This window comes from Telmatherina bonti (assembly GCF_933228915.1).
Source record: "Telmatherina bonti genome assembly, chromosome: 20".
Lineage (NCBI taxonomy): Eukaryota > Metazoa > Chordata > Actinopteri > Atheriniformes > Telmatherinidae > Telmatherina > Telmatherina bonti.
Window position 1 is genome coordinate 13,598,903 of NC_136618.1, and position 22,153 is coordinate 13,621,055.

At 39.0% G+C, this 22,153-nt stretch overlaps 2 protein-coding genes across 2 annotated transcripts; both read right to left on the bottom strand.

Annotated features, from left to right (window-relative positions):
• Positions 1–7,900: 7,900 nt before the first annotated feature.
• On the bottom strand, positions 7,901–16,074 carry hnf4g (hepatocyte nuclear factor 4, gamma; the record flags this gene model as incomplete). The annotated part of the gene is made up of 11 exons (XM_079259536.1): positions 7,901–8,022; positions 8,217–8,336; positions 9,232–9,418; positions 9,556–9,605; positions 10,606–10,758; positions 11,173–11,260; positions 11,506–11,655; positions 11,755–11,861; positions 12,531–12,625; positions 12,831–12,996; positions 15,945–16,074. 11 exons carry the CDS (start codon positions 16,072–16,074, stop codon positions 7,901–7,903), a joined length of 1,368 nt encoding a protein of 455 aa, XP_079115662.1.
• A 3,767-nt stretch (positions 16,075–19,841) lies between these two features.
• gpr141 (G protein-coupled receptor 141) lies at positions 19,842–20,750 on the bottom strand (the record flags this gene model as incomplete). Its single annotated transcript, XM_079259617.1, has 1 exon — positions 19,842–20,750. One exon carries the CDS (start codon positions 20,748–20,750, stop codon positions 19,842–19,844), a length of 909 nt encoding a protein of 302 aa, XP_079115743.1.
• Positions 20,751–22,153: the final 1,403 nt, after the last annotated feature.

Genomic DNA, 22,153 nt, shown 5'->3' on the forward strand with positions numbered 1-22,153 from the left:
GTTTGCATATCATTATTATTATTGAAATTAAGAGAGGGTCACAAACTTTATCTTCAGACATAGTTACATTTATTGTTTGCTGAGTAGTAGTGACTGACGGCCTCTGCCCAGTTTCCATTACTATCTCTGCCGTTTGACTAAGAAATTGACAATCAAGCATGGCTCAACAGTTTGTTTTTTTTCTGAGTTTTGATGTCCAAACATGCTTAAAGCCAAAGCATCAATCAATTCTCTGGAGAAAAGCAGGTGTAGCGAGTGCATCTGCCAAAAGTAATTGTCAGAAATGACATTTGTGTTTCACTCTCCTGCTTTCAAACGAACTGTATACACATTCATGTTAACAAATTCTTGCATTTGTACGCACTAACACAAAGGCTTTTGCATCCGTTCTGCAGAGCTCGGAGATGTCCAGAAGCCTGTCGGTGGGGGAAAATGAATTCAGCTCAAATCAAAGTGATGTTGCACACAGTAATCTTTCTATATTAAGGATGTCACTTTTTGCAATCTTTTTGCAATTGCGGCCTAATATCTTTTACCACTCCGCTGCAGGCTTGGTGAGCTTCGGCAAGCGTGCATACACACATACACTTACTGTCTCATCACACACCCATGCTGTGTAGGTATCCCACTGAAGGAGTCAGTCATGTGTATCTTTCAGATAGGAGCTGAGAAAGCTCTTGATTAGGACAGGAAGTCATGTGTGTAAAATTCTTACTTTTCCCCTTTTTACCACCACCGTCTTTCTATAGATGGTCACGGCTTGTGTGTGTGTGTCTGTATGTGGAGCACACATCTATAGAGACCATAATTTACTGACGTAAAGGTAAATAGTAATATAAAATTAATTACACGCTTACAGTGAATTCCTTTGTACCTTTTTAAGTGAGCTCAGTTCTAATTTCGAGGTAAAATAGTTAGATCCGGAGCTGTTTTGGAAATGAAACGCCTCGCCTCTCCCATGAAAGACAAATTATTTACACTTGGTTTGTTTCTGATGATAAAATTTGAAATGAAGACCCTGCAGTCTTGTAAACTGGAGATAAAAGTGGCTATAGTCTAATTTAACTGAACTTCCTCAGGTGCATTTAGATCTTATTTTATTTTCTTGATTAAACCTAATTTACTCGGAAATGATCAGATTCACACTGATTTGCCTCACTGCAGCAGTGCTGACAAGCAGCTGCTTCTGCTGAAGCATCAGTCATGCATGTTTTTTTTTATATTTATGCATGTTAGACATTAATTCTGTCATAAGAATACCCACTGCATCATTTATATGTAATTCTGCAGGCAACTTCCTGCAGTTTTTAAAATGGTCTTGAAGATTTCAGAAGGATTCTCTTGTGCCTGTTTTTTATTCGTGTGGAGAGCAATCAACTTTAAAAAAAAAAAAAAAAAGACTGGGCAACTGAAAAAACTAATGGTTAATGACCACACGAGAAACAACTTGTATTATGACAGAAGTATCACATTACAGACAATTGATGCAAGTGCCACTGGAGAAATTGCCACCTCTGCCTCTTGTCTGATGGATTTTTCTCTGACTGCCGAACATGAAAATGGTCAAAAGCTCATCCTACTTGATTCTCAGCGGCTAAAACCAGATTTGATGATAGGGCTTTGGATAACATACTGACACTATGTATTTAAATTTTTACACATTTTTGTGTCCATGTGTGTACTTCTTTGCCAGTCATCATGCAGAAATGCTCAACAGTCACAAAGCATCGGACTTAACCGTCCAGTGCTGTTCCACAAAAAACTGTAAAATTCCTGCTGATTCGCCACTTTGGTTAAGATCCTAAAATACCAACCACACTGTCGGTCATTGACCTGAGTTAATCATGTCTGATGTTTGTGTGTTTCACAGTGGCAATTACTGATGAACTACGGGTAAAAAATCAATTAGACTAGCTAATGAAATTGAAAATGTGGTAACTATTTATGTTTATTTAGCTTCTGCTTTGTATTTCATGCCAAGTGTTAGCACGCAGACAATAATGAAAACTGAAGCACATGTTTTAAAAAAAGATACTCCTACTAACATTTCTGAGCTCATTTTGAGGCTAACAGCATCAACTAGACCTCTTAGCTCTCCTATAGCAAAAACTAGCTCTGCTCAGTGTTCTTACGAAGGCTTCCTGTTATAGGATTTTATTCAAACAAACCCTTAAATATCTGATTATGTTAAGCCACCTTTAACCTAAACAGTGGGACTAAGAAGCAAACATGTCTCCCTGCGTGGTTAAGATGAAGATGTGAGGACTTTTGGTTAAAAACCGCTGCAGTGAAGTCATTTTCAAAGAGAGGCATCCAGCTATGCTTGGCTTTGATTCCATGCCGCTGTGTATAAATAAGGGCAGCATTCATGCAACCCTTATTACTGTTTGATATCACCTCTCATCGTGCAAAACATAGCCCACCTACATTCTACAATTTGCAATACATTTAGTATTATTGACCAAGGTCCATAGACCGCCTATAATTTAAGATTCCAAGCTCAGACTTCCACTGTGCTTCTCTACAGGACTCCTAATATCCTTTGGATTGAAGGTGCTTTAGTGTGCGCTACAAACCTGAGACAACATTAGATGAGCGAAAAGGAGTAAGACTTCCCTCAATGTAGATGGACTTATCAGAAATCATAGCTTTCTCTACCTCCCTCTCCCCTTCTCCCTTCTCTCTTCTTCTACCCCGTTCCTCTCTTGTCCCTTCTTTCTCAATTGTGTCCCTCGCCTCTGGCAAATGGGAGTCATTTGTTTGTGTGAACTTCCCATAACCCGGAGTGTGCCAGACACTTATCATTCAGAGTGAGGCTGCATCGTCCTGAGTTGTAATACCTCTTCTCCTCTTCTCTCTTCTCTCCCATTTTTTCCTTTCACGCCAACACGCCATGTCTGTTCCAGTTGACTTTCACTATTGTTCATCATATACGAGTCTCCATATTTCTCCATTTTTTTTCCACTCCCCCTCAGATTCCCTGCAACCCCATTCATTCCTTCCTCTGCCGTACACCCCCCACCCCCCTCTCCTCCTCCTCCTCCTGCTGCCTATCCCTCTTTCTCTCCAATCTCATTCCCAGCGTAATCTCGGGGTACACAGGACCATTTTCATTACTGCTCTACTCATCTTATCATCCACCTTGTCATCTCCTCTGTCTCCTGTCCTTTATATATTCCTTTATTCTAACAAGTCTGCATCTCAGAACCCATCAGTGGTCCACCCCTTTTCATTTCCCTAATGCACCCCAACAAACACACACACACACACAACACACACCCTTGAATGGTTCTAACCCCTAATTTCATTGCTCTAACCTATTCCCCATCAACATGATGTAGAGTGCACCCCATCACCCTGCACCTATGTAAATCACTGTGCATGTAGCCAACAGATCAGTAAGCATTTCCTTTTTTTTAATGTTTTGTTTTTTTTTTTTACCTGTCTGCTGGCAAAATGAGCAGTAACAAGGCAAAATAGATATTCTGAAAAGGGAAAGAGACAGTTCAAGTGGAAGACAACAAATTGATGTGGAGACTTAAAGAGGTGTGAGACAGGAAGAGGTAGACAGAGGGAGAAAAAGAGTGATTTAAAGGAGGGAAAGCTGTCATTGAAGACCGAGGTGAACCCACACCCTCCTGCTTACTTTAATCCCTCATTTATGTGAACTCAGCTTTGGAAATGAAGCTGTCGCTGTATTTTCCTTCCTTTCACCCATCCTGTGGTATAATCAGAAACCGCACATGCATTCAACACACACACACACAGTCGCAGGACAGAGACACAGAAAATCACTCAGGAGAGGTTTTAAATTCATTCCAGAGTTACAAGGAGAGATTCATACCACCTCACCTTGTCTTCTGGTGGAGGAATCATTGGATATGTTACGGACAGAGGGGAATTATGGGTAAATGCACTGGTGAGGAATGATAGTCTGCAATCTCTGGCTCTAATCTGGGGTCGCTGTCATGTGCCATTCATTTCAGACTTTACCAATGTTCCCCAGCATGCTGCAGAAGCAAGTGTGACTTTGCAGCACTTTATATAAAACATTTTCCACCTTTCTTGAAACAGACTAAATTACAAAACCACCTTTGATTGATATAATACGTGAAAACATTTGTGTTTAGTTAAGAAAAATATAAGACAAAAAAAAACAACCAAATAAGAAAATAAACACCTAATAATGTTAAATAATTCTGTCTTCAATATGCATATTAGTATGTTGTCAACTCTTCATGGATTTGCTTAATTATTATAAATAATTCAAACATTATGATTAGGCCATTGTTTTTAGTTTTTTTTTTTTTTCCAAATCATCTTCGGTTCGGGTGGCAGTAGAAGGGCACCGCTCATGAATAACAGCCATTTTAAAGCCATCTATCAGGAAACCGTAGACTTATACTGCCATCTAGTGTCATGAGAGAGAGAAGCTGGATGCCAGGTGGATTCTTACTTTATTTACCAATGGAAGTAAGGATAGAAGAAGAAACAACTGATGTCCAGATTAGTCTAAAATCATTTTAGACTAACAATATTGCTTTAAATTTAGAGTAAAAAAAAAAAAACATAACCTTTATATTTATAACAGTTCTATTTTGGGACATTAGTTGGTCTTAACCATGTGCTTTCATTTAGCAAATTTGGTTGACAGTGAATTATTTCAGAAAAGTTAAACCTAAGAGTAGTTACATTAAACCTCCCTTTGGTTACATTAACCACAGGGAGGAAAAAAAGTATGATTGTATGTCCAGATTTAAACTGAGGCTGAGACTGGGGACATTTTGAAAGGTAACATCCTCATTTAGTCAAACAGATGTGCAACTAAACAAAAAAAGACATTTCATATTCCTGTCCATCCTTTGTTTCCCAACCCCCTCCCGTCTCTCCCCTTTGTCATCCTCCTCAGGTGGAGCAAGCATCATACTGGTGTGTAATAGCAGGCTGTCAGTGTGGGCCGCGGTGAGGTGTGTGGAGGAGAGCGATGCGTCTCAGATGAGATATGTGACTGGCATGCTAACACTCAGTTTTATCTGCAGAAAAAGAGAGGGACAAGGCCCCCACATCTCCTCACTATAGGCCCTTTGATTAAAGCTCCCTGGGTACACACACGCACATGCACGCACCTCCAAAAACACACATATTGGAGAGTACACACATGCACCTGCTCAGATTATAAATAAATTGCAGGTAGAAGCATACACACATACTGTATATGCACCTACACACATTTCCCCATCGTAGGTGGTGTTGTTTTGACCTAAGCCTGGTAGCTTGTACATTATGGAGTTGATAGAAGGATTTCGCAATGTTGATTCTAGACAACATCATCTCCTTTGCCATAAATAACCTGAGAGTTTTCTCTGAGTCACACAACAATATACAGAGAATAAGAGCTCTCAGCTTCATCCCCCGATCCCATCCGCTGCACACACATAAACGCACAATGATTGTGTGGGGATAGTCAGAAAGAAAATGACAGATTTAAAAGTACAGTCGGCCACTTGGTTTCAGTCTAAATGACCATTTTGCATTCTGTTTTGGTTTTTAGTGTTTGTCACAAAGTGTGTTTTCTCAGAGGAGCAAATGGATAAAATTGCTTTGATTTAGATTGACGGCATCATCAGACAGTCTGGTCTCAGCAGTGTGCCAATAAAGCTTTGGATAAAAAAGTGTGTATCCAGAACCAGAGTGACTATATAAAACATGATGGCTTCCATGAAGGGAGTAATAGACACACCACCTGTATTACTGCATGGAACCGCTTTGAAATATACTTCTTCAATTTGTCATCTTTCTGTTTGGACCGTTTCTCATTTTCGACTAAACACATGAAAAAAAACCAAAAGAATGAAAAAGAATTACATTTTTCCCCTCTGAGACTGTTTTACTTAATTTTGCTTGATCAAAAAAGAGCATAAGAAAATATGTGCACAACATTTTTAATATAATATACATATATACCTCATCTAGAGATATGCTGTATTTAATTATTTTAATTAATGAAAAAAATTCGGAAATGTACACATTATTAGCATGCAACAAACAAACAAAACTAAACATGTTAGTGACAGGAATATTTCCAGTTATGCAATTTACATCATGCAATTTAAATATTACATTTACTCCACTTTCCTTTTAGGTCTGTAGATGGGGTTCATAAAACTACATATAACTACATTTAAGCTGCTAAAAATGCACGTAAACTGTAAATATGTTGCAGTTTGTGGTGAATCAAATTAAATTAAGTTGTTTTTTTTTTCCAGGAAGTGAAATTTTGAAGTCCTTCCTCTTTAAACGCCCAAGTTATGAGTAAATAATCAAAGAATATATTGAAAATAATTGATATGTTGAAACTGTTTGCAACTTTTCTTATTTAAATAGTTACTCAAGGTCAAGACAAAACGGCATTTAGTTGCAGGCGTAACTTTGTACGGTCACATTCTGAAGGCAGCTTTTAAAATATTCTTTTAATCACCCCCTACATGAAACTTTTGATTGCATGAAATATTAGATATTTGCATATTTTTAGATTTCAGCATTTGATTAGTAATAAACTGCACACATAAGATCATTAGGGTGGCAAGTCAATAAAGACATTAAAACAGAAAATTAGTAGTTTAAAGGATCTAAAGTTTGAAGCACTTTTGTGTCACTAAGGTTCATGTACGTTCTCCTGACCACAATAAAAAGAGATGCTGCACAATAAATTTACAAAACAGGCTGATGTAGCCATAAAAATCCAGGAGACATATTAAATTTGACTTTTCTGTGAGATGCAAAAGAAATCTGATCAGGACCTGCATGTTTGTACATGTAGCATGATGAAATACCCTTTGAAAAAACTATAAACTTCCTTAACTATAAAAACTAAAAATGAAAACTGCAAGTTTAATTGACAATAAAATTGTTTTGGATTTACAAATGATCAAGACATCCATTGTGTTGTGCTGAGAGTTGCGGAGCTGTGTGCACGATCCTCTGCTATCCCCTTAGTTCAGCGGAAGCCCACCTGAAACTAACAGGGAAGCTTTGTCTCTTGACATAGTAGTGTAATTTGATGTCTTGCTGCATCATTTTCTTCTGCACACACTTATCTTCACTACCTAACATGCTGCTCTGAGGCCAAAAGTATTTATGGGTCAGGTCAAGCTAGCCCAGCAGGGTCAGAGCTGGATTCAGACTGTTGCAGGTAACAGATCAGCACGGCGGCCGCCCTGTCCCTCCCTGTTTCTCACATTATCCAAGCAAACTCCAAACTGCTCCAGCATGCTTTATTAATTCATGGTAAATTCATGGTAAATGGAAGGCTGGAGGAGCGAGGGCAAATATTTATTAGAAAAACCCTGTGTGGTGAAACTGAAAACTCACTGTGAGAGTCCATGTGAAGGAAAATAAAATGAATACAAATTATTTTTAGTCAGAGCTCAGGAATCATCCTGGGGACAGCTGCATTACTCCAGATGATTTTACATTTAAATCTGGAATTTGTGAGAAATTGTTGCTTTGAAAAGCGCGTAACGAGCTTCCAGCTGTCTGATCCTGCTGTCACTTTTGGACATTTAAATAATTCAGCTAAAGTCATCCCTGCTGCTGTGTGATGACTACAGGACTGATGAGGTTTAAGTCAAGCTGTAACACAATCTAGAGACTGATCTGATCGACGCACCCAGCGAACTTCCCGCACTGGTTCCTGAGAAATAGGTTTGTGGCAGTTTTGCTGCTGAGATTTTTAAAAAAAAAAAGCTACACATGGCTGCTGTGATTATTCTCAGAGCTACTGTTACATGAGTGGGGTAAAGTCTCGCCACACATACTGAACAGAGCGTGCTTTCATATTTTCACTCTGCAAAAATGTACAAGAAATCTAATCCCATGTCAGACATATATGAGGAAAAAATCAGGGGTCCGTCTGTGTGGGCTGTGATGGGCTGGCTGGAGAGCGGAGAGGCTGGGGAAAATGTTTGTACATTTCTGAGGCAGGACCCTGCGGCGGTGAAGGGATGGGAGTGTCTGGTGATGCTGCTGGAAGAAAGACAATGACACCACCATTTTGGTTAATTTTTTACGTGTGGATGCAAAGTGTAAAAACTCACAACCCATACATGGACTTTTTATCAATTCAATGTTAAAATAAATGCCAGACTGAGTGACTGTAATTTGTGCAACTGCACGCATCATTTTAACTTTTTATTGTTTGTTCTCAGGGATCTTACCAATTTGTGGATTGTGAACAACAGGCATGGCGCTGATGACCAGTGTGTGTCCAGTTACAGAGTCCTGAGCCAACTGGGTGTGTGCTGAGTGGTGCAGGTGTGTGGGCTCTGCTGTTAGTCCTGCGTATATAACACACACAGACATGCTAGAGTTGTAACCACCACAGTGAAAGATGTTTTACATAATTAATGCTGGAATATAAGCAGCTCTGACAGCAACATGCTAAACTAAGTGTTACTGCGCTGTGTCGGACTGCTCACTCTGATCACTCATAAGAACCACTGGGAAATCCCTTTTCCTCTTTCCTTTTTTTTTAAATTTAATTGCCTGGTTTGGTGAACTATTTGTTTTGTTTCAAACTTTTGTGAATAAACTGCATCGCTGTCAGCTCGCATAAGTAAATATAATACTGCCTCAACAAAATTGGCATAGCAGCAGGTTTGTTGTTGCTGCTTTGTGTGACAACATGGTTGAAAAAAAAAAAAAAAAAAGAACGCTGCTTTTTCTGCATACTGTCATCTAAGACAAGCTGTCATTTCCAGGAGGATTTTTTTTTTTTTTTTTTTTTTTTTTTTTTTTTTAGTCTGCACGGTGAAAACTGCGGGACATGTTTGGAGATGACTTTTTACTTCTTTTTACACCTCATCTTATGCTTGAATTGTTTGTCATGGCCCACCAGAGAATATATTTGATGCGTTCTAGCTTTAACTTCAGACTATATTATTTATACACAGTTTGATATGCATGCAAATATCCCTAGCAGCACATCATGTAGCCTGTATTGTCTATTTCAGCGTTGCCTAATATATAAGTGGATTATGCAAAGTTTCTTCCACACAATCTTGAACTTTTTAGCTTTTGTATATATCCCAGAAAACTTTACTGAGCATGCTTTTTTTTCTTTTTTGTTTTCTACAATGCTTCATACTGTAAGTACACTCTCTTCTGAGTAACTGTGCTGAAGGTCACCTTATTTGTATAGACAGTTATAAGCCCAAACAGCAGCAGTCTCACCTCCCAGCAGCATCTCGTGCAGCAGGTTGTCTATCTTGGCCAGGCCGCAGAGCTTAATGAACTGGAGTTGTTCGATCATCTGCCATGTGATGCTCTGCAGGGTGGGCAGCAGGAGTAAGAGCTCACCAAAACGACCCCTGGAGTCGTACTGACGGTCGTTTATGTAATCTTCCAGACTCATCTGAACCTGAAGAACACAGAAACATACAAGGCCAAACACCCATTGCTGTAAGCAGGCTGCGAGTTTGAGTTTATAGACTTTGCAAATAAATTATTTACATACATAAACCAAAGGAAAGAACATGGCGAGAATGAGTGACTCACCTGCAGACGCATGGCTTTTATCTTTGAGGGGTCCCGCAAAGACTTTGCATCTGAAGTACAGAAAGCGAGGGTAAGATAAGGAGGGATGGAAGGACATGACAACAACAAAAAATTATTACAACTGTATACCAGGTAATCAAATTGTGAGTGAAATTGCTGGAATGATTTCGGTCAAAATGGGATGTGAAGTTAAAATGAGGGAGTTATGTGAGGAAGAAAGAAAGGGGACACAGATAACACTAAACTGGGACAAAGACGGTAATCACATAAAGCCGTGAGGAGGGACTGGGTTTAACGATGAGAGAAAATATAACTTGGACACTTTTTAACGACTTATTTCATCCGTACCATACATAAAATCCTGTTATATTGCACTAAAATTCTGCCTTTTTTTTGTCTTCACTGTATTTATCATCTCTAGTATTCAACTGAGCATCTGAATTTTTGTCTGTCAGCACAGTACAAGACCAAAAATGAAACCGTGGTTCAGTTTGGATGATGTAGCGACATCTAGTGTGACTAACATGTGTGAACAAGATAATTCAGTTGTGGCCACGTGATAGTAATGTGTTCTGAACTCATCCAGTCTCCATGCTTTTCTTTCAAACTGTGCATCTAAATGAAATATCTCTACACCACTGTGATTAAACACAAAAGATTGCAGAACTCCATTTTGACAGACAGAGCACTTTCCACATCTGGTAAGTAATGGGCTGGACCTTCTTTCTATAATGTGGTGAATCATAATATTGGCATTGCAATGTGTTTTCCTTTGTACTTTCAATGAAGAAATGCCTTCTGAGGACGGATGCCACTGCAATCTATGTGCTAACCTCACTTTTTAACACATGCAGCTGCCACTTCCTATTGTTTAAGTAGAAGCCGAAAGAGACTGATCCTTAAATGATCGTCTTCTTGGGAGAATCCATCTATCTTGCAATGTACACTCATCTCTAGTAAAGAGTAAAAGCTGCTTTATTAAAGAAAAAAACCACACAAATGGCCTGAATGGCTGCCAAGTTAATGTTTTTTCATTTTTTCACACATTACCTGGGTCAAAGAAGACAATTGCCTTAAGAGCCGCATACTCGTTGTCATCTATTTGAATGTCTTGAAAGGGGTGGACCAGCTCATCAAGGACTCTGTTGGCTACCCTGCAAATCTCAGATTCAGGGCTGTTCCTGTGAATCGTACAGCCATTACCTGTAGGCAGAATGGGCAAAATGTGTGTTAATGTGGAGACAAGTTGGCTGGAATAGAAAGGTATGTGGGTGTGAACGAGGTGGGGCATTATTGGGATTTTTTTTCCCTTTTACTTGCCATTGGGGGGGCCTATCTAAAGGTTTTAGTCAGGACTATGGTAAATAACTTGAAAAGCTCTTAAAACATATGGTAATGCAAGAAATATGCTTGAGTATTTGTCATTGGGAGCTTTTTGTTTACTGTATGATGTTGGTAAATGTCCCAGCAATGAATAATGTCATTTACAAAAACACCTTTGAAGTCGCAGAGACACATAAAGCTTTAGTTAATCATTCTTAGTGTTCACACACCAGTGCTGAACCACATGATTACACCACACAGAAATAAGATGCCACTCTAGTGGTCAGTTTCTACCTAAAAGCAGGAAGTCCTTGAATGGCATTGACCTTTTGGCAACCCCAAGCAAGAGGTGTTCACCTGCATGAGCCCTGAGCAAGCTCACCTGGGGGAACACACACACACACACACACAGTTAAACAAAGAAAACAAGCTGTGGAATAACAACTCCCTTTTTGCTCTACATACATGGAAAAAGTTCCACATTTGTACTGAAGTGCATTGTATTTTTAGTTTTAAAAAGCTGCACGAGTGTTTTCTTCTTACAAGGAAGGATTCTTTTCAATTCAAACCAAATAAACTGAAAATTAAAATGTACAGATCAAGCTGGTGTACATCAAATGTCATTACTTGGTCATCCAGTGGCAGCTCTCCAAAGGCAGGAATGTATTTGGCCCATTCCACCAACACCAACAACTGCTGCCTCATAGAGTCGCAAACGTCTCCTACCGTTGCCAATTTCAACTCGGATATGTCTGCCAGTCCTACCGGAGTAGTGATCTGTAGGAAAAGAGGAACAGAAACTGCAGTAAAGAAGACTGGTGAAGCTAACATACAAACTTTTCTCTTTAGTAGACGTGTGTTGAAAATTCCTTCAACCTGTTGGGATAAAGATTCCGCTTGTGCCAAAATAGTAATGGGTGGCAGGTCCTGGGAGTCAGCGATGCTTCTTCGGGAACTGATCCGATCTCTCTCGTTCTGTACAGCTAACATAAAAAGCTACAGTCACTGTTTTGGAATAATATCAGAAGTAAAGCAGCATACTTGCACTCATGTTGGGCTGCAGCTTAGAGATTTAGGGAATAAACTCAAGTTGGTATTTATCAGTAGTAAAAGCTGGGTTGTGTGTGTGTCCTGAATAGAAATGATAACAACAGATACTTTGGAAGTTAATATTTAGGAAAATAGTCATACAGGCTGGCATCAGCAAAGAGGAGTGAAACGTTAACCTGTTGCAATCCAGAACAACATGTTTGAATAGCGCATCATTACATGTCATAAAACTCTGTGCCAAGGTTATACGCCTCATAAATACACACGCACACACACTTAGTAATCACATCTTTTATGATCAAGCCCATTTCGATTATCTTAAAGAAGCTTTGAGATTCTGTGACGATAGTTTTTCTTTCGTTGCCACCACTTTTAAACCTGTTTTTGTCTCGATGGCGAGAATAAAAATCCTCTTCATGACAACATAGAAATGTACTGAAAACTAGCTATGTAATACAAATCAGGTCATCTTTGTATAAACTGAAGAAAAAGAAAAAAAAAGCCTTTACAGACCTTCAACTATATTCTATAAATTCTTAGTATATGAATATATGATTTGTTTTTTAATGAGCTGTAATAGTTTATCACTACGTTCTGTTTACCTTCTTTTTTCATGCCAGCTCTGAAGCATTTGTTGAGTCTGCAGAAACGACACTGGTTCCTCTTATCTTTATCCACAATGCACTGTCTGCTGAACCTACATAGGAAAAACACATAATCTTATAGTAAAGCTTTACAGAAGACATGCTAAAACCAGATGTGATACATCAAAACAGCCAGATCAGCATAGATGTGCATGCATTTGTTTCTGCACACTTATGCATGTAGATCATGTTGACTTATGTTGATACATGTTTTTCAAAAGTGTGTACATGCGCTCAAACGGTGTGTCTTGGTTGTACCTGCAGGTGTATACGTGGCTCTTGCGTATGGATCGTCTGAAGAAGCCTTTACAGCCATCACAGCTGGACGCCCCGTAGTGTTTGCCTGTAGCTTTGTCACCGCAGATTGCACAGTTACTGCTGAGCCCTTCTGGACCAGGGTGGCTTGGCTCTGTTGGCATACTGTCTGAAACATGCAGAAACACACACACACACACACAGCTAAATACGCTTGCATATTGATCAGCAGAAACATTGAAGCATATTACAAGTCAACACAAACTGATAATGACTTTTTACAATACAGTCTAATGATTTGAAAGAATATCCTGCTGTTAACAGAAAATGTTGATGTTTCCGTGCAGTGTTGGGGTTTTGGATAACTGCAAAGTCGTTTGTGTGTTTTGCAATCAGGAAAAACAATAAATGCCAGGTCAGTTATCAGGAATATGTAACGGTACTGGCAATCGATTGTTTTTACTCTTTAATGACATCAAAACCACAATCTGAACCATAGTTGAACACATACTCATAATTATTGTCTGTGTATTTATTAATCAGTTGAGCCACACACACGCAGAGCACAATATAATGCTGCTGTAAATGTAAAAGCTTGATAGGCTGACATCCTTTCTGCACACATCTTTCCACAGTCCCACACCAAGGTGTATCAGTGCGAGATGAGTTAATGTTCGACTAATTCTCCGTTCAAGTGCTGATCTGACATCACCATATCACTGAGGTGGGTTCTAGTTTGGCAAGCTATCTTTATGGCAGATATCTCCTGCTACATACTTTACTACATTACAGCTTACAATAACTTTAGTTTCTAGGTGGATTACAGTTTTTATTCCCTTGCTGCTGGGGGGGGGGGGGGGGGGGGGGGGGATCAGGCACAGTGACACATGAAAGTTTGGGCAATGATTCACAGAAAGCATTTGACAGAGCTTCGATTTTATAAAAGGTTCAAATAAGAAACCAGGATATCAACACACTCCAACATCTCAAGAGTCAATGCAGAAGTTTAGACAACTTTCTTGACACTTAGTAGGAAATACATGATATTATTATCACAATTCCAGACACTTTTACAGGCAGATGGAAGTATTGCTGGAATTTTGCTCGTTTTTAATTTTTTATAATTTTTTTTTAATTCACAGATTTTCTTTTAGGTTTAATATTTTATGAATATGAGAAACTTTTGGCTTTTCGCAGCTAGGTGGGGGGAGTTGAAGTTGCAATGTTTGCTCCAATTGCATCCAAATCAAACTTTATTTGTATAGCACTTTTCATACAAAAGCACAGTTTCACACTTCTAAACACACACGCCCGTTACCCACACACGCAGACAATCCAACCCTTCCCCTGACCATTAATGTCAAAATAACAACTAATAACTTCAGGATTCTGTCATCTGTATCTGGCTTGACACCGCTGGGCGGAAACAACATCTGGGGTATCCGTCCATGTCAGGAACCGCCCCAGGAATGACCAACAGAGACACAGCCACAGGGAACGCCCATGCCGGGGCAGACCAGGGTCCACACCACAGCCATTTGGCTGAAGTGTAGAACCCCTACCAACATCCCCAAACAGGTGCGCCCCCCAACATGGAGGATCCCCATGAGGGGATCCTTGCTTCATCCAGTGAAAAGTTTCTCCTACCACCCTCTACAATACTGGCCTGCAGAAGCGATCTAACCAACAGTCATGCTGTTTCCATCATGTATCGCCTTTTGTCTTTTTTCCTCCATACATGTCTTTGCTCCTTGTCGCTCAGAAGTTTGTTTGGACTCCTTCAGAACATATCAGCAGCTTCATGAAGACTTTTTCTTGTAAACTTCGGACACCAAAATTTGGCACTCGGACACAAGAGAGCTTTACTTTTGTTTTCCATGAAGATCATATTTTTCCAGGTGTCATCAGAACAGTGCAGGAACACTTTAGAGCCTGCTAAATTTCCCAGTTGCTGTCAAACTGGGGTTTCAGGTTCCTGCATTAGTAATCCCACCAGTAATTTCTATTCGAAAGATTTTGGAGTTTCCAGGACTTAAGCCTACACAGCTCTTTGAACTACTAAATATATAAACCTGCTCTGATTTATTTGTTTTTTGTGTTTCTTTTTTTGCTGTTTTGTGTTGATTTGGACGATGATCAGTGATGTTAATTAAATGCTGTTTACAGGATTTTGTAGCTGCTGACTGGTGGGTTAGGGTTTGAGAATTGAACATATCCAAAAGGTTTGAGCTGCATCTCTTGCAGAATGACTGTGAACAAGTCCTAATCCTAACAAAGGAATTAAAGTCTGAGACCTTGTTAAGACTGGTAAGACCAACATTTATAGTAACACAATTCCCCTTTTTTCTTAACTTCAAAGGACATTTCAGAACCCTGTCAAATTGGATGGACAGAACATTACAAATCAGCAAACAGAAGTGCAGATTTGTGGTGGACAGTAATGCAATGGATGACTCTACAGAACAAAATGCACATTATTTCAGATCAGCATATCAACAAATCAGCTGCTTTCTATGAGTTCATCTTCATTAATTTGCCAAGAGAAAATTTAGGATGCACATTAATGGAGTGGTCTGTATCTGACATTGACAGATGACCTGCAGTACAGTCACAGATACATACACATATTTACAAGCAATAGGCATGTGGAAAATATGCTACAGTAACTGGATGGACACACAATTGGCTGATATGAAACACTTAACCTGTGTTAACCTGTTAGCTTTTTAGGCCTTTGAAACAGCTGCTCATTTGCTTTCATCTTTTCTCACATCATCAGTGTATTTCAAGCTACTGTAACTATCGCACTTTCTCTCACAGTTCTCAGTGTGATGAACCCAAACTAAGATAAGCTGCATCATTTTAAAGACGAGGCTGCAGACCAAGACTCCTCCTATTTCTGTTTGCATCAGTTACCCACTTCGTTGTGGGAGCTGTGAGACGTACATCTTTCTACAGTGTGAGTGGTTATGAAAATGATGTATGTATGTTTACTGTAACTGTGTTTAATTTGTAAAATTGTGGTTGGCGTACATGACTGGCTGTAAGTTAACACATACTGAGGATCATTTCCAGTCTCTTGCACACATTTTGTGACTTTCTGAGTGTGTGACTTACCTCCTCCTCCATAGAGAACCTCTGCATTCTCAAATCCCAGAGTACTGTATGATGGATCCAGGCCTTCGCAGTAGTTAGCTACTTCCATTTCTAATAGAGATTTACTCTGAGAAGCAGGAGGATACTTCATTCCTGTTTCAGCTCCTCTTCTCTTCTCTTATTTTTCTTTTACTATCTCTGTTTCATCTAATTGCTACAGATATGACAAGGGAGATCCTTGGGATATGATGCCATCCGATTGGGCCGTGAACAAGGAAAAAGGCGGAGCTTGAGCGAAGACCTCTCACCTTATTACACCTGACTTATCTGTTCTTTTCTCTGACATTTATCATGAGTATGAGTAGATAGTGAAGGTTTTTTCCCCTCTTCTCTCTCCATTTGTTTTATTATTTTATGCAGTACATTTCCATCAGTCACATTCTATAATTTACGCATACTGTATGTGCAAGCTTATACGAGCTTGTGTGTGCATGATTATGCCCAAAAGGATGTGTGTTATCATATGGATTTATGAAAGTGTGTGTGGCCACCTTAGGGTTCCTAATCTAATCAATACCTTAGTAAAATGGCACCACCCCTTCAGTAGATATAATCTATAAAAACACAGAATGAATTAGAGAACACTGATAACTTCCTTTATCTCTCACACATTCAAACTCATAACACCTCAGTCTGAATCAACCCCTTTGTTTTCAGCCTTTAATTCTCCATTTTGCTAAATGATTCGACCTCATGCAAACCTCATCGCTCCTTTTCTGACATCTTTTTTTTCAGCTAATAGAGTTCATTTCCAGATCAGTGGGGAAAACTTGTTGCAGACGCTTCGCACTTCTTTGAGATTTCTAACTGATAAAGTAAGTCATTTTTCATGAGTAATGCCAAGAGAGGAAGAGGAATTCAAAAGTAGAAATCACAAGTAAAGGTAACACCCCCACCCCCAACCTTCCTCTTTTGAGGTAAGAATGCTACAAACACAATAATATATTCTCATCATGTATAATTAAATATCTCCACCCACTTATTTTCTATCAATCGTTTGTTTGCAGTAAATCTTATTTAAAAGCATTGTGTGAAAGGAGGCAGTAAATGATAAAGTGATGGTGTTATGGGTGATTTGATGACCTGGATCAGTGACCAGTGGACCAACCAGAAAAGCAGCAGTGTATTTCAGCAGATAGGAGGATAATGTTTTGGCACAGTTGGTATAAAAATGCACATATCTGCAGATTGCTAACAGAGTATGAAGAGAAAAGGCAGTTAGGATTTGGCCACATGTTCATTAAAAATGTCCAATGATACTGGAGGGCGAACTAACTGTGTTCAGAGGCAAGAGTCAAGAAATGAGGTTGTGGGTGGGGGTGGGAGAAGTGATACAGAGATTATATTTTAACCAGGCAGTAAGGTTAGGTCTTCTGACTCATCAAGTTTGGAATAAATGAAGAATTTTCATTTTACAATCCTGTTTTCTGCTTCCAAACACGCTGACGCTGTGTCAGATGAATCGGAACAGGACAGACTCGGTGTGTATGAAGAAAAGAGTTAATTAGTTAGCTGTGATGAAGTTGGTTAAACATACATAGAGCACCATCACCTTTAAGTGCAAAGACAACAAGCCGAGTTATTCAAGTACTTTTCTGTTCTTTCTTTAAGAAAAACATACAATGTATTAAGTCAGAAACCTAAATGGCTGTTTGTGTAATAGTTGTTCACATAATTGTTATAAACCTAATATAAAGGGATTATTTATTATATTAGGGATTATATTAGGGATACACTTAATAAGAAGCAGGGTTAATATGTTTATAGAAACAGGTGTTATGACTTCTTCCAGGACACTACTGGGAAATGTTTTTTTCCGCCTACCAACCAAATGCTCTCTGGAGCCATAAAACCCTGCGTTAAGAGGCAATATCTGTGTGAACTGGCCATAATACCACTACCTCTGTTTAGACTGGAGGTTTTAATAGTCACAGATGATGATCAGTCTCTCAAGTCAGTCCTGTAAACCCCTACTTCCTGAAACCTAGGCAACAGTAAATGATAGACAGATCAGCAGACGAGTATTCACATCTAAAGCTCGACATTATCGACTGCGTTTGCATGGATATTAGTTTTTGCAGAAGTTCATCAGAACTAGAAACCAGCCTCACCATAAAGATTCTTAAATATTAGAATAATGTGCTCAAGAATGGTGTATAAGGAATAATTTCTTCAATGGTAGTGAACCCAGAGTGCTTTTAGTCAGTGCACACATATTTAACATGCTATAATCCAAAATAAGTTCAACACAGCATCACATATTACAGGCTCAAAAATGAATCAATTATTATGATTAGTTCAAAAGAAAACTGTCATTAACACTTACTGCTGCAGGTATAAAAGTGTTACAGCCATTCATCTGAGAGTATTGATCGTACACTGTAAATTGTACCAATTTATTGGTGATTGGCTCATAAAAATGAGGGTATCTTTCATTGCTGGTATATTGAAAAGTGGTGATGCATCAGAAGAGAAACATACAATGTTGAACTGAGCAATCTGTTGCTTTTGTTTATGTCCTTGTGTGGATGAAATGGGTTATCACATGATCTTTACAGCACAGCATTTGTGACAAAGTGAGTCTATCTTATCTGTTTTCCCATGTCTTTGCTACAGGACATACTGTAAAGCAGCAACTGCGGCGTGTGTGTTAATCAAGGAATCCTACTGTTAACCAGCAAACTACAAAACCACGTGATTTAGAGGAACTTCTTAGGAAACTTCCTTGCAAAGTAGTTAAGGTAGGTCTCACTTCCTCTATTTCAGCTGCAAAACTTCTTAATATTCTTACTTTGTGAATATGTTGCATTTCTAAAGCAGCTTATATTAGAAGTAAAGCCTGACTTACCTGTGTTTCTGTTTCCGTGTGGTATGTGCATTTAAGCAGGTGTGCCGCTGTATTCCGACAGTGATCAGCGCTCACAGTGCCATGGAGCTAAGGGACACTGAGCTTTGGAAAGTGGTAAAGGTGTTGGACAACATTAAAAAGGAAGGTTGGAGAGCTAAGCGGCCTATAATTCATGAAGCGACACATTGGATGGCGCCACCATAGCCCTGTCATTAGATCGATTTACTAAACAAACTCAAACTAGGGTGGGGATGTTAAACAGTAACCCAGAGCCATAAAAAACGAAAAGGAAAAGATCACCAGGTGTGTGTGTGTGTGTGAACGTTAGGCCAGGCCTCTGCCACCACCTCTGAGTGCATGACGCAGGACATCCAAGAGGTCTGAGGTAATGTTTCACAAAATATGGAGGAGAAATGAATGATTTCAAACATTTATTTTTCTTCTCAAGTAAAAAGCAGAACATTTGGTTTCATAAGACAATGACGAGATGTTTAAATACTTTAAAGAAAAAAAAAAAAAGAAAACAATTCTCGGTTCCATATTTTATAGACAAATTCCAAGTTTGAACAAAGTACTACAAGGAAAAACCAGCAGATGGCAGGAGGACTTTAAATTCCATCAAAAATGTTACTTTTTACCCACAAGATAACAAATTATATAAAAAATGAACAAAACAGAACTGCAGCTTGCAAGATAATCTCTGCTTCTCTGTTTTACATAATAAAAGCACCAATAAAAACAAACAAAAAAAATACTTAAAGAAGCAAATATTAGGTCATAAAAACAGCAGAAAATGATACAATGGATGGAACTAATAAAGCAGAGCTAAGCATGACTGTTGGAGCTTAGATAAGAGCTTTAGTCTTTTTATGGCTTTTAAGATGATTAGAATAATACAAAAAAAAACCCCAGAAATAATACATGAAGACTGTAAGAATTCTTCCTTCTGCTTTTGTATCATATCGTCTCCAAAAACACACAAAAACATACAGGCAATGTACTAAAACTTTTCAAACTGCTCTTCTTGGCAGACATATGTTGCAGGTTCTCCCACCTAAAAAGGTGAGCATGTCCAAACAGTTAAAAGTGGTCAAACTCAGAAACACCTCATTAATGTTCTCCAGGTCTTTAATGTGATCCACGTAGTACATCCGAAACATGTGGTAGGGAACGAAGCAGATCACCATGATTAGCACAAAGAAGAGGCTCTTCAGCTGAGCTCCAAAGTCCTGCTGAGAGGTGCATCCCTGGCGATGTTTCCTGTATAAAACCCACAGGACATTGCTTTGGAGGGCTGTCAACCCCAGAGCCACTACTATAATCACTGTGCTCATAAAGAAGTTCCCCTCCCTGTATTTGGACTCATTGTCAATGTGTTTTCCAAACTTGAAGCAATGTCCCGTGCCGTTAATTTGGTTCGTAGATTTGTTCTGGTCTTTGCCATACAAGAAATGGATACTGCAAGGGACTACAACAAGCACAATCAGCCAGACCAAAACGCTGCAAATCACCGCATGCATTCTTTGGAAGGAGGCCACTTGTGCAGCTCTGTGGTAAAATGTCAAAAGGCGGGTGACAAGGATGACCACATAGAGGATAAATGACATGTACATATGGATGTGAATCATGGCGCTTACCATTTTACACCACTCATGGCTAAGTGTCCAGTATTCAGTTGCATAATAGTAAATCCTGAAGGGCACAGTGAAAAGGAAGATGAAGTGGGCAAAGATCAGGTTGAGCACAGCGATGGAGGTAGTGGACACTGTGCTGGATTTCATGATGTGCATCATCAGGCTCAGGCTAATGGTGCCACAGAGCAGCACCACGGAGTAGATGACCAGCAGGATTGTTCTGTACTCGTGTTTCTCATCACTTGGCGGGTTGGAGGTGGTATAAGAAGATGTTGTGTTCATCATGGCTGCGGATAAGTGTGCTGAAATGAGAAAGGAGATAAATGAAAGGGAGGATGGAGAAACTGACGCAAGTGGCAGAGAACAAAAAAAGAGGAAGGTAAATGTGTAACAGAGTTACAGAGAAGAAAAAAAGAAAGAGAAATACAAAATGCAAAACAGAAAAAGAAAATATGTACATTGATATTTGCTCAGTTTTTTTCTATTGTTGTTAATATTACAGATACATGTCCAACAGTAGTAAGTCTATGCACCAAACTTAGCAGACATTCCATTAGCAAGACTGACATCTTTACAGTCCATCCTTATGGAGAGAAATATAGTGTAGTGTTTCTTCCAGTGGCATCTCAGCCAAATTTCATCTGACCAAGGAATTGACTCTTTTATAATTATAGCTTTGAATGAAAGAGCAAACATGGGTATTTTTCAGATAACACTCTTAGACACTGCTTCCAATAATCTGTTGGCAAAGAATCAACGAGCATCTTGTTGCTTTATTACTAAAATACTACAATGACAATCTGACAAGAAACAATCATACATATATCTGTCTATTAGTTAGATATGGATGGAGAGATAAATTGAAATGCTGTGCATGGATATGTTAGACAAAGCACCAGTTTGAACTATGGTAGCCGTGTTAAGAAACAGGCATGCACCTCAGCTATCAGACTGATGTGAAATGAATGAGGTAAATAGCTTAAACTTGATCTTTACTCACCGTTTCTCTCAAAGAAGATCTGTTAGCCTACTGCTCTTAAATGTCTCCACGCTGCACTACTTTAATGCCATCAGAGCAATAAAATGTTCAGGCTGTTGGCATGAGGGAATGTCTAAAGTAAAAAAGAAGAAAAGTTGTCTTTGTAGCAGCAGCAGGTGGAAGCTGAAGATGTGAAAATAGACTGTGTCAGAAACCACCGTCCCCTTTTGCATACCTTCTGTCTGTCTACGTCTGTCTGTCTCTGTGGGAGTGCTTTGCCAGAAACAACAGACAACTACATACACATACAAACACACACGGACACACACACACACATTAGCATAACCACAGAGCTGGAAGCTTCCTCCTTCTGGTTGCTACTACTACACACACCGTTTTCTTATACTTCTTGAAAAATTTGCTTAGTGCAATATTCAATTCAAACTAAATTAATGTTATATATAATTTTACATCAAGTCAAATGATTAATTTAATAAATAGTCTTGACATGTTTGCTATGACATTACATTCAGGGTAAACAGGGTTATGACATAACAGTGACTGCACAATAGAAAAAATCTTCTAAGTAAAAAAAGAAAAAATACTGACCTAAGTTAGTAGTTCATATAAGCATAACTTTCTAGTCGTGAGATTTTACCCATCATGGTCTAGTATTTGGAAATTCTAAAGAGATGTGTGTGAAATGTTG